Raw genomic sequence first — 12,500 nt, forward strand, 5'->3', positions numbered from 1 at the left:
ACCCGCGACCCCCAATATCAATGGTGCACACACATACACACCAGTAGACCCAGGTCTATTCCTGGTTGAATCTCTTTAATGTATGCCAGAAAGTTTAACCTGGTGTTATAAGATCAGTCTGCTGCATCTGACGCTATTGCTGTGTCTTTAATATAATGTATTCACCCCAGGGGTCACAATCCAATACACTCAAAAACAGTGTGTGTGCAATGAATCGCCAACTTATCCAGCACATGTTTAATGCAGCGGATGCCCTTCCAGCTGCAACCCATCTCTGGGAAACACCCATACACACTCATTCACACTCATACACTACAGACAATTTAGCCTACCCAGTTCCCCTATAGCGCATGTGTTTAGACTGTGGGGGAAACCGGAGCACCCGGAGGAAACCCACGCCAACACGGGGAGAACATGCAAACTCCACACACAATCTCACTGCAATTCGTAACTTTTTTATTTAGTGGCTTACAAATGAATTCGTACAATCTAATTCGTACATTTTAGTACGATTTGCTCATCCCCCAATGACAGTTGGATTTAGGGGTGGGGTTAAGTGCCACGCCTGCTTTTTAAAATCGTACAATTTCGTACGACTGAACTCGTACGAATTCGTACAAATTATCCTCTAAACTGACAAAACGTAAAATATGTACGTTTTCTCATGAGAAACTCCACACAGAAACACCAACTGACCCAGCCGAGACTCGAACCAGCGACCTTCTTGCAGTGAGGCGACAGCACTACCTACTGTGCCACAGCATCGCCCTCGTTCAAACTACTTATTTAAAATAAGCTGCAACAACACAATTCTTAAGATTTCATTGTGACAACTTAATTTTTTTAAGTTCCGTTTACATAAATTTGTTAAAAGTGTTACGTTAACTTAATTTGTGTTGGGACAACACGAAATAACTGTGTGGAACCCTGCAGTTTTTACAGTGTAGAACTAGTAACTATAAGCTACTATAGTAACTATATAGAGTAGTATATAGTAACTAAACGATAAATATGCTCATTCTTATGGTTTAATAAAAATAAATAGATTTTTGAAAATCACCAGGCGACCCCCCTTCATTGTCCCGCGACTTTTCAGCGGGTCCCGACCCCCCTTTGAGAACCGCTAATTTAAACCATACTATAGTAACATGTGTCATAGTCCATACATTCTAGCGTTTATATCTTTTCCCTAATAAGTTTAAATAGCAAATGCATATGCGCTCATACGGTCTTAAAAAGAGGCGTGTTAGGGCGCATTGCTGGCGCGTTGCTGTTTTGAGGATCTAAAATAGACTGTTCAATAGATCAGCTGAGAGGAGGTCTAAAGTCCAGCGCAGATTGGGTTAGTTGTGCGCCTCGCTTACACATTGCTTGATAAACACAGGATGTACAGCAATACGCAAATATCTTTACAGATAAAAAAGAATTAAAAGATTAAAATATTACAATAATTATTATTTTCTACATCAATATAAACACCTCCATGCCTTTTTCATCTCGGGGGGCTTTTTCAGTTTATTCATGACGATTTGCTTTTGTATAATGTGACTATTATTAGCAGTATTATTGATTATATCCATATTTATATTTGTTTAATAAAAACAAGCTTAGATTTGTCGACCTGTCAGGTTTTAGACCATATTGGGCAGCATGTGTATTAGGATATAACTCAGTGTTTTGAGCACACTTCATTATTATTGTTCATTTATTCGTTTGCTGGAAATTAGAACTGAATTTTGAAATAGTTTTGGAACAAATCTTTGCGCTTAACTAACAAAATTAATTATGTGTAGGCTAATGGATGTTTGTGTGTACAACACGTTTCCTTATCAACAAGAGTGAAAGTGAAAGTAGATAATGAGATGGCTTATCTCTCATTCTCGCGCTGCAGATGTTCTGTTTAACTGTGTTCTCGCTAGTGAAGGGTTCAGTTTTTACACTTACCAAGTTGCCATGTAAATAGCAAATGCACTATAGAGCGACACAACTGACTCTTAAAGGTAATGGGAGATGAGACTCTGATTGGTTTATTCTCAAAACACACCTATAACTCATTAAGAGAATAAGCTCAGCCCTGTTAGACCATGCGCCACGGCGCAAAGCGGATTTTTCTGTCATTAAAATAGTAAAAGTGGATTCAGACACCCCCTTAATGCTTTTGCGCCCTGCGATTTGGACATTTGGACCCTAATGTAAACATCTTTGATAAATACTGTTGTTAGTATTACAGTAAACTGTGCTATATAAAGTGAATGTGTGGTGTAGAATAGTATACACTATAGTTGTAGTAATCTACAGTATTGGGTCAATTGCTTATATTATGATAGTTGTTGTGTTACCATTGCATCCACTGAATTACCAGAAAAAATATATTATGTTAGTTGTTGTGTTACCATAGCAACTAACAGATTTGTTACTTTAATTGTTGTATCACCATAGCAACTGTAGAATTACCCCAACAGATGACTTACTTTAATTGTTGTGTTTCCATAACAACTGTAGAATCACCACATTTGGTCAAATCGTTGTGTTATCATAACACTATTAATTATTTTAGTTGTTCTGTTACCATGACAATTGTAGAATTACCACAACAGATCAATTTTATTTGTTCTGTTATCAAAGCAATTATAGAATCACTACAATTAGTGAATTAATAGAGTTGTTGTGTCACTATAGCAACCATAGAATTACCACAGCAATTCCGTTAACTTTAGTTGTTGAGTTACCATAGCAACTATGGAATTACCACAACAGATGAATTAATTTAATTGTTGTGTTACCATAACAACTATAAACCCACCACTATAGTTGTTGTGTTACTATAACAACTATATTATTACCAAGAGAGATCAGTTAATTTAGTTGTTGTGTTACCATAGCAACTTTAGAATTGCCACAACAGGTCATTTAGTTTAGTTGTTGTGTTACCATAGCAACACTACAATACTACTACAGACTTATTTGTTTAGTTGTTGTATTACCATAGCAACACAACAATCTCCACAACAGATCTATTCATTTAGTTGTTGTGTTAACATAGCAACGCTAGAATACTACTACAGATCTGTTAGTTTAGTTGTTGTGTTACCATAGCAACTCTACAATCTCCACAACAGATCTGTTAGTTTAGTTGTTGTGTTTCCATAGCAACTCTACAATCTCTGCTACAGATCCGTTACTATAGTTGTTGTGTTACCATAGCAACTATAGAATTACCACAACAGATCAATTACTTTAGTTGTTTGGTTACCATAGCAACTATAGAATCACCAACTTTGGTCAATGACTATTATTGGTTACGAAACACTCTAGCATTTACTATAAATGACTATAATATTTTTTTTATGTGGGAATTCTAAAAAAGTAGTGTTTGTAGCAGTCAATTATAGCAGTTTTTGAGAAGCTCTGTTTGCTGATGCAGTTTTAGCGTTAATTCTTCATGAGGATGAAAGATGTTTGCCATGTATAAACATCTGCCACTGCTGAAATGTACATATTAATGAATGAATGAATTGTTATTATTATTATTATTTTGCATGGCCTTTTTTCCGCAGCTTTGATTTTCATGTACTGGCATAAGCACAGAAAGTGTAGTGTAGTTGTGTGTGTGTTCGTCCAGTGTGTCCGAGTGCTGTGCTGTGCTGTGTAAATGCGGAGCTGGTTTGGTTTCCCCCTCGGGATGTTTTTGTGTAGTTTTTAGAGGAAAGGAACGGCTGGATCAGCGTCTCGTTCATTGCATCCACTAAAGCGTCTCTCTTCTGCCATTCTCTCTAATGTTTCTTCCGCCTTCAGCGGCTCCTCCTGACCTACTTGTTTTTCCTCCCCTTATTCTGCGGCTGTTTATTAGTTTATTCTATGATAAAATAGAATAATAAAGCAGCTTTTGTCTCATTTTCGTTCCACCTCTGCACCCTATTTATCCGAGTCGGCCCCAGAATTTAATTGAAACATAATGTGATGAAAAATAAGAGCTCAGAGCGGCGTATTAAATATGAATGACTGTGGGCTAACAGCACGTGTAAATGATGGCTGGAGCGGGAACAGCTTTACAAGACACAATAAAAAGCAGGAAAGCTTCACCTCGGGCACAGAAGGGTTTATCGAGCAGCAAAGATGATGCTGATGTTGGACACTCGTTCAGCTGCTGCTTCAGCGCTTCTGCACCGCCCAACACTGATTTATGCCAGACAGCCAGAGATTGTAAAAAAAAATGACACCAAATTTATTGTGCACGAGTCTGCAAATTAAATATCCACATTTATTTATTTATTTATTTATTTATTTAATTTTATTTATTTATTTTTTTAATTATTTATTTAATCATTTATTTATTTATTTAATCATTTATTTATTTATTTATTTATTTATTTATTCTCATTCTTGATTTAGTTTTTTTTCATGCATGCAATAATTGTAAAAGTTAAAAGTATAATTTTACATTTATTTTATTTAATATTCAGCAGGTAACCAAAAAAATGAGACACAATTTATTGTGCATAAGTCTGCAAAATAAATAAAAAAATTTATTTATTTATTTATTTATTTATTTATTTATTTATTTATTTATTTATTTATTTATTTATTTATTTATTTATTTATTCATTCATTTATCTATTTATTCATTTATCTATTTATTTTTTCTTATTCGTGCATTAGCTTTTTTCATGCATGTATTATTAATTAATTAATTAATTAATTAATTAACGAATTAATTAACTAATTTATTTAATTATTTATTCTCATTCATACATTTATTTTTTATTCATGCATGTAATAACTGTAGTCTTGTGTAATATTGTGTAATTTAATGCAAGTTTTATTATTTAGCATTAGTTTAAAGCACCCTATTTAAAATTGATTGCATTTATTAATTTTTTTATTATTATTTTTAAATATAGAAATGCATTTAAACATTTTTAAGTGATTAGTTTTTTTTATTTTAAACATCAAGTGACTCAAAATCCATCAAAATGTTGTTGTGCTGAAGTCTCCAAATGAAATAGCAACATGAATTATTTATTTATTTGTTTATTTATTCATTAATTTGTTTATTGATTGATTGATTGATTAATTGATTAATTCATTTATTTATTCATTCATTCAAATATTTATTTATTTTCATTCATGCATGTGTTTTTATTTATGCATCTATTCATTGCAACCAATTTAACATATAGTTCGATGCAAGTATTATATTTTTATTTGTTTTATTTATTTAAAGTTAGTTTAGAGTCCTGATTAAGAATTGAACTAATTTATTACCTTACTTTTTAAATTTGTTATTATTTTATTAATATTTGGTTTTATTAATTTCTGTTTCTGTTGTTTTATGCCTTTAATTTAATTAAACAAAAATTACAACCAGTAAATTCCACGGTATTCTTTTTGCTTTATGTATAAGTACAGTGCTCAGAATATTTGCGCACGCCCCTCACTAGTCTCTCTTTTACATTCATGTTGTTAATAGGAAGCTGTACACTATTATATTTATGCATGTACAGTAGATTAGTCAGTACTGAAGCCAAATCTGGAGCTGACCTAACAAAATAACTTACGATAACGCTCTAAACACTAGTACAGCCCCATTTATATGTTAGAGAAAAATATTAAATACACATTTAACAAAGAGGAAAAATCAAGAGAAGCAAAAACCTGGAGAAATTTAGTTGAAATTTTGTAGTTTGTAATTTTTGTAATAAATATATCTGTTTAATAAATCTGTTCTGTTTAAATGCACCAAAATACACTAAATATACTCACTGAGAAATGGAGGAACATGTTCATCGTCAAAATGGGCTGAGCACTGTGTGTGTATATATATAACAGATAAATCCATTTCTTACATTAGTTTTTATCATGCGTGATTCTTTACTACACAGTACACCTTAAAGCAGTGATTGGCTGCATAAATCCCCCAGCCCTGATCTGGGTTCAGCCGTGTGTATCCTCAGCGCAGCAGTACGTGTGTCTTCTCTTTAATCTGCGCTGAACTGAAGGCGTTCTCTGCTTTGCTCAGTTGGAGCCTCTGCTCTGTAGATCTCCATGAAGCTTCAACTTCTCATCTCCTCTCAGTTTTCTTTGCATCTCGTGTTTGTTTGAACTCATTTTCTCCTTCATTGTGTTTTGAGACCCCGAGCCCCCATCCAACCCCCCAAACTGATCAGACTCTGCTAGATCTGGTGTACTGTTGCTTATACCCTGTCTCTCTCTCTCTCTCTCTCTCTCTCTCTCTCTCTCTCTCTCTCTCTCTCTCTCTCTCTCGTTTATCCTCTAATGTATCTGCTAAAAGTCCCCATTACTGGTAAGTTCATGAGCGTTGTGTGTGTGTGTGTGTGTGTGTTTGAGTCCTGCTCCTCCATGTGTGTTTGAGCTGCACTCCTCCATCACTCCTCTATCTCTCTCTCTCTCTCTCTCTCTCTTTCTCTGTGTGTGTGTGTGTGTTTCTTTGCTTTGGCTTTGCTGTATTTTTGGTTCTTCATTGCGCTGTTGATTGACAGCACCCATGGCAGATCTCAGATCAGGGCAAAACAGGCCAAACGCACGCCGACTCTAGCCGTGTTATCTTGAGATGTAAAGATAATGATGATGATGATGGTGAATTTTCAGCAACAGGGCAGTCAATCCATCCCTCCCTCCACATCTGCTCATGCACGCGTCCTGCAGTGTGTCATCCATTGCTCATCAGCTGTTACACACTGACCGATGACGAGACACTACACTGAGCACATCTACACACATCTGTACACTCAGAATAGTGGAGACACACACAACAGACTGAGGGGCTTATAGCACACATCTGCATCTCTGGGTTTAAACCTCAGTACATTTAAAGGTGCTGGGTTTGAGTCTTAATTTTACAATTTAGAAATGCACACACACACACACCAAACTTTACACTTTTATTACTGTCTGTATTTTTATTATACAACGAACTTTACACTTTTAGTAATGTCTGTATTTTTATTATACAACGAACTTTACACTTTTATTAATGTCTGTATTTTTATTATACAACGAACTTTACACTTTTATTAATGTCTGTATTTTTATTATACAACGAACTTTACACTTTTATTAATGTCTGTATTTTTATTATACAACGAACTTTACACTTTTATTAATGTCTGTATTTTTATTATACAACGAACTTTACACTTTTATTAATGTCTATATTTTTACACACCAAACTTCACACTTTTATTAATGTCTGTATTTTTATTATACACCAAACTTTACACTTTTATTAATGTCTGTATTTTTATTATACAACGAACTTTACACTTTTATTAATTTCTGTATTTTATTATACACCAAACTTTACACTTTTATTAATGTCTGTATTTTTATTATACAACGAACTTTACACTTTTATTAATGTCTGTATTTTTATTATACACCAAACTTTACACTTTTATTAATGTCTGTATTTTTATTATACACTGAACTTTACACTTTTATTAATGTCTGTATTTTTATTATACACCAAACTTTACACTTTTATTAATGTCTGTATTTTTATTATACACCAAACTTTACACTTTTATTAATGTCTGTATTTTTATTATACACCAAACTTTACACTTTTATTAATGTCTGTATTTTTATTATACAACGAACTTTACACTTTTATTAATGTCTATATTTTTATTATACACTAAACTTTACACTTTTATTAATGTCTGTATTTTAATACACCAAACTTTACACTTTTATTAATGTCTATATTTTTATTATACACTAAACTTTACACTTTTATTAATGTCTGTATTTTAATACACCAAACTTTACACTTTTATTAATGTCTATATTTTTATTATAAAACGAACTTTACACTTTTATTAATGTCTGTATTTTTATTATACAACGAACTTTACACTTTTATTAATGTCTATATTTTTACACACCAAACTTTACACTTTTATTAATGTCTGTATTTTTATTATACACCAAACTTTACACTTTTATTAATGTCTATATTTTTACACACCAAACTTTACACTTTTATTAATGTCTGTATTTTTATTATACACCGAACTTTACAATTTAATTAATGTCTGTATTTTTATTATACACCAAACTTTACACTTTTATTAATGTCTGTATTTTTATTATACAACGAACTTTACACTTTTATTAATGTCTATATTTTTACACACCAAACTTTACACTTTTATTAATGTCTGTATTTTTTTTATACACCAAACTTTACACTTTTATTAATGTCTATATTTTTACACACCAATCTTTACACTTTTATTAATGTCTGTATTTTTATTATACACCGAACTTTACAATTTAATTAATGTCTGTATTTTTATTATACACCGAACTTTACACTTTTATTAATGTCTGTATTTTTATTATACACCAAACTTTACACTTTAAATAATGTCTGTATTTTTATTGTACATCAAACTTTACACTTTTATTACTGTCTATAGTTTTATACACCAAACTTTACACTTTTATTAATGTCTATATTTTTATTATACACTAAACTTTACACTTTTATTAATGTCTGTATTTTAATACACCAAACTTTACACTTTTATTAATGTCTATATTTTTATTATACACTAAACTTTACACTTTTATTAATGTCTGTATTTTAATACACCAAACTTTACACTTTTATTAATGTCTATATTTTTATTATAAAACGAACTTTACACTTTTATTAATGTCTGTATTTTTATTATACAACGAACTTTACACTTTTATTAATGTCTATATTTTTACACACCAAACTTTACACTTTTATTAATGTCTATATTTTTATTATACACTAAACTTTACACTTTTATTAATGTCTGTATTTTAATACACCAAACTTTACACTTTTATTAATGTCTATATTTTTATTATAAAACGAACTTTACACTTTTATTAATGTCTGTATTTTTATTATACAACGAACTTTACACTTTTATTAATGTCTATATTTTTACACACCAAACTTTACACTTTTATTAATGTCTGTATTTTTATTATACACCAAACTTTACACTTTTATTAATGTCTATATTTTTACACACCAATCTTTACACTTTTATTAATGTCTGTATTTTTATTATACACCGAACTTTACAATTTTATTAATGTCTGTATTTTTATTATACACCGAACTTTACACTTTTATTAATGTCTGTATTTTTATTATACACCAAACTTTACACTTTAAATAATGTCTGTATTTTTATTGTACATCAAACTTTACACTTTTATTACTGTCTATAGTTTTATACACCAAACTTTACACTTTTATTAATGTCTGTATTTTTATTATACACCAAACTTTACACTTTTATTAATGTCTGTATTTTTATTATACACCAAACTTTACACTTTTATTAATGTCTGTATTTTTATTATACACCAAACTTTACACTTTTATTAATGTCTGTATTTTTATTATACACCAAACTTTACACTTTTATTAATGTCTGTATTTTTATTATACACCAAACTTTACACTTTTATTAATGTCTGTATTTTTATTATACAACGAACTTTACACTTTTATTAATGTCTGTATTTTTATTATACACCAAACTTTACACTTTTATTAATATCTGTATTTTTATTATACACTAAACTTTACACTTTTATTAATGTCTGTATTTTAATACACCAAACTTTACACTTTTATCAATGTCTATATTTTTATTATACAACGAACTTCACACTTTTATTAATGTCTGTATTTTTATTATACAGCGAACTTTACACTTTTATTAATGTCTGTATTTTTATTATACAACGAACTTTACACTTTTATTAATGTCTATATTTTTACACACCAAACTTTACACTTTTATTAATGTCTGTATTTTTATTATACACCAAACTTTACACTTTTATTAATGTCTATATTTTTACACACCAAACTTTACACTTTTATTAATGTCTGTATTTTTATTATACACCGAACTTTACAATTTAATTAATGTCTGTATTTTTATTATACACCAAACTTTACAATTTTATTAATGTCTGTATTTTTATTATACACCAAACTTTACACTTTTATTAATGTCTGTATTTTTATTATACACCAAACTTTACACTTTTATTAATGTCTGTATTTTTATTATACAACGAACTTTACACTTTTATTTATGTCTGTATTTTTATTATACACCAAACTTTACACTTTTATTAATATCTGTATTTTTATTATACACTAAACTTTACACTTTTATTAATGTCTGTATTTTAATACACCAAACTTTACACTTTTATCAATGTCTATATTTTTATTATACAACGAACTTCACACTTTTATTAATGTCTGTATTTTTATTATACAGCGAACTTTACACTTTTATTAATGTCTGTATTTTTATTATACAACGAACTTTACACTTTTATTAATGTCTATATTTTTACACACCAAACTTTACACTTTTATTAATGTCTGTATTTTTATTATACACCAAACTTTACACTTTTATTAATGTCTATATTTTTACACACCAAACTTTACACTTTTATTAATGTCTGTATTTTTATTATACACCAAACTTTACAATTTTATTAATGTCTGTATTTTTATTATACACCGAACTTTACACTTTTATTGATATCTGTATTTTTATAATACACCAAACTTTACACTTTTAATAATGTCTGTATTTTTATTATACAACGAACTTTACACTTTTATTAATGTCTGTATTTTTATTATACAACGAACTTTACACTTTTATTAATGTCTGTATTTTTATTATACACCAAACTTTACACTTTTATTAATGTCTGTATTTTTATTATACACCAAACTTTACACTTTTATTAATGTCTGTATTTTTATTATACACCAAACTTTACACTTTTAATAATGTCTGTATTTTTATTATACACCACACTTTACACTTTTAATAATGTCTATATTTCAATACACCCAACTTTACTGTTATTTAATTAATTTACTTCAGATTTTGATTTGATCCAAAGTTCTGATTTTGGTTTGTAAATTTGTTTTATATGTAAATGAGCGCATATTTAATGAGTGTAATGAGTCGGTAAGTGTGTGTGTTGTTCAGCTGTAGTGTCTGGCCTGACCTCTTCATCAAGGAAACGTGACTGTAAACATTACTAACTGACTCTCACAATCCTCCAGACCTGTACTTTTCAATATTCAGGACAAAAATATCTTAAATTTCCCTTTTATCATTACAGAACGCACATAGTTGTTCTCAGATGGGTTAATAAGGGTTTTAGAGCACCTGAAGGCAGCTGCTTTCACTCAGGTCCTGTGATCCTCTGTTCTGATTGGCCCCCGGGTTGTTCAGGTCATTGACCGGTTTGTGAGGGTCAGGAAATAATGATGCATATTCATTGTAGTGGTTCAGATCGTGTGTGTGTGTGTGTGTGTGTGTGTGTGTGTGTGTGTGTGTGTGTGTGTGTGTGTGTGTGTGTGTGTGTGTGTGTTTTCTTCAGCCTGTCCTCATCCGCTGTGTGTGTGTTCTGTGTCTTGTGTTGCAGACGAGACTCAGACCCTGACGAGCGACACCAGCAGTCTGGTTCAGTCTCACACACACACTCACACACACTCGTCTCACACACACTCTCTGCGCAAGCGTGATGCGGTGGACGTGCCGTATCAGTCGGGTCAGCTGCATCCAGCCATCCGCGTGGCAGACCTGCTGCAGCACATCACACAGATGAAGTGTGCCGAGGGCTACGGCTTCAAGGAGGAGTACGAGGTACGAGACCACTCACTCAACACACTGTCCCAGATGATGAAGATGATGATGAGGATGAAGATGATGATGATGTTCCTCTTCTTTCACTGAGTGACTGATGAGTGTTGATGTGCACCTCCTTCATCAACATCCTCTACTCATCTGTTATCCTGCTTCCTTCTGTCCTTCCACCTCTCCTCTTCATCCTCTTCCTTCTCCTATTCCTCCTCTTGTTTTTCCTCCTCTTCCTCCTTCTCCTCCTCCTCTTCCTCCCCATCATCCTTCTCATCTTCCTCTTCCTCCTCCTCTTCCTCCTCCTCTTTGTTTTCCTCCTCCTCTTCCTCCTTTTCTTTCTCCTCCTCTTCATCCTCATCTTCTTCCTCTTTCTTTTCTTTGTTTTCCTGCTCCTCCTCCTCTTCCTACTTCTCTTTCTCATCCCTTTTCATTTTCTCTTCTTCCTACTCCTCTTCCTCCACCTGCTCCTCCTCCTCTTCCTCCTTTTCTTTCTCCTCCTCTTCTTCCTCTTCCTCTTCCCCGTTTTTGTTTTCCTCCTCCTCTTCTTCCTCCTCTTCTTCTTCCTCTTCCTCCTCTTTGTTTTCCTCCTCCTCCTTCTCTTTCTCTTCCTCCTTTTCCTCCTCCTCCTCTTCCTCCTCCTCTTCCTCTTCCTCTTCCTCGACCTCCTTTTTCTCCTCTTTCTTCTCCTCTTCCTCATCCTCCTCTTCCTCCTTCTTTTTCTTCTCCTTCTCCTCCTCCTCCTCCTCTTCCTTCTCCTCTTCCTCTTCCTCCACCTCCTCTTTCTCCTCTTTCTTC

The 12,500-nt window shown here is 32.0% G+C and overlaps 1 protein-coding gene across 22 annotated transcripts in view; it reads left to right on the plus strand.

Annotated features, from left to right (window-relative positions):
- The window catches only part of si:ch1073-391i24.1, a 329,366-nt gene that overhangs the window by 249,014 nt on the left and 67,852 nt on the right, over window positions 1-12,500 (plus strand). For all 22 annotated transcript variants that reach the window (XR_015477484.1, XR_015477485.1, XR_015477486.1 and 19 more), the window contains 1 exon segment: window positions 11,491-11,711. Coding sequence is in view for 8 of the 22 variants with exons in the window: in NM_001443393.1 (NP_001430322.1) it covers window positions 11,491-11,711 (221 nt within the window). In the remaining 14 variants the exon portion in view is untranslated.

Source organism: Danio rerio, chromosome 2 (assembly GCF_052040795.2).
Source record: "Danio rerio strain M-AB ecotype USA chromosome 2, GRCz13ab, whole genome shotgun sequence".
Taxonomy (NCBI): Eukaryota; Metazoa; Chordata; class Actinopteri; order Cypriniformes; family Danionidae; genus Danio; species Danio rerio.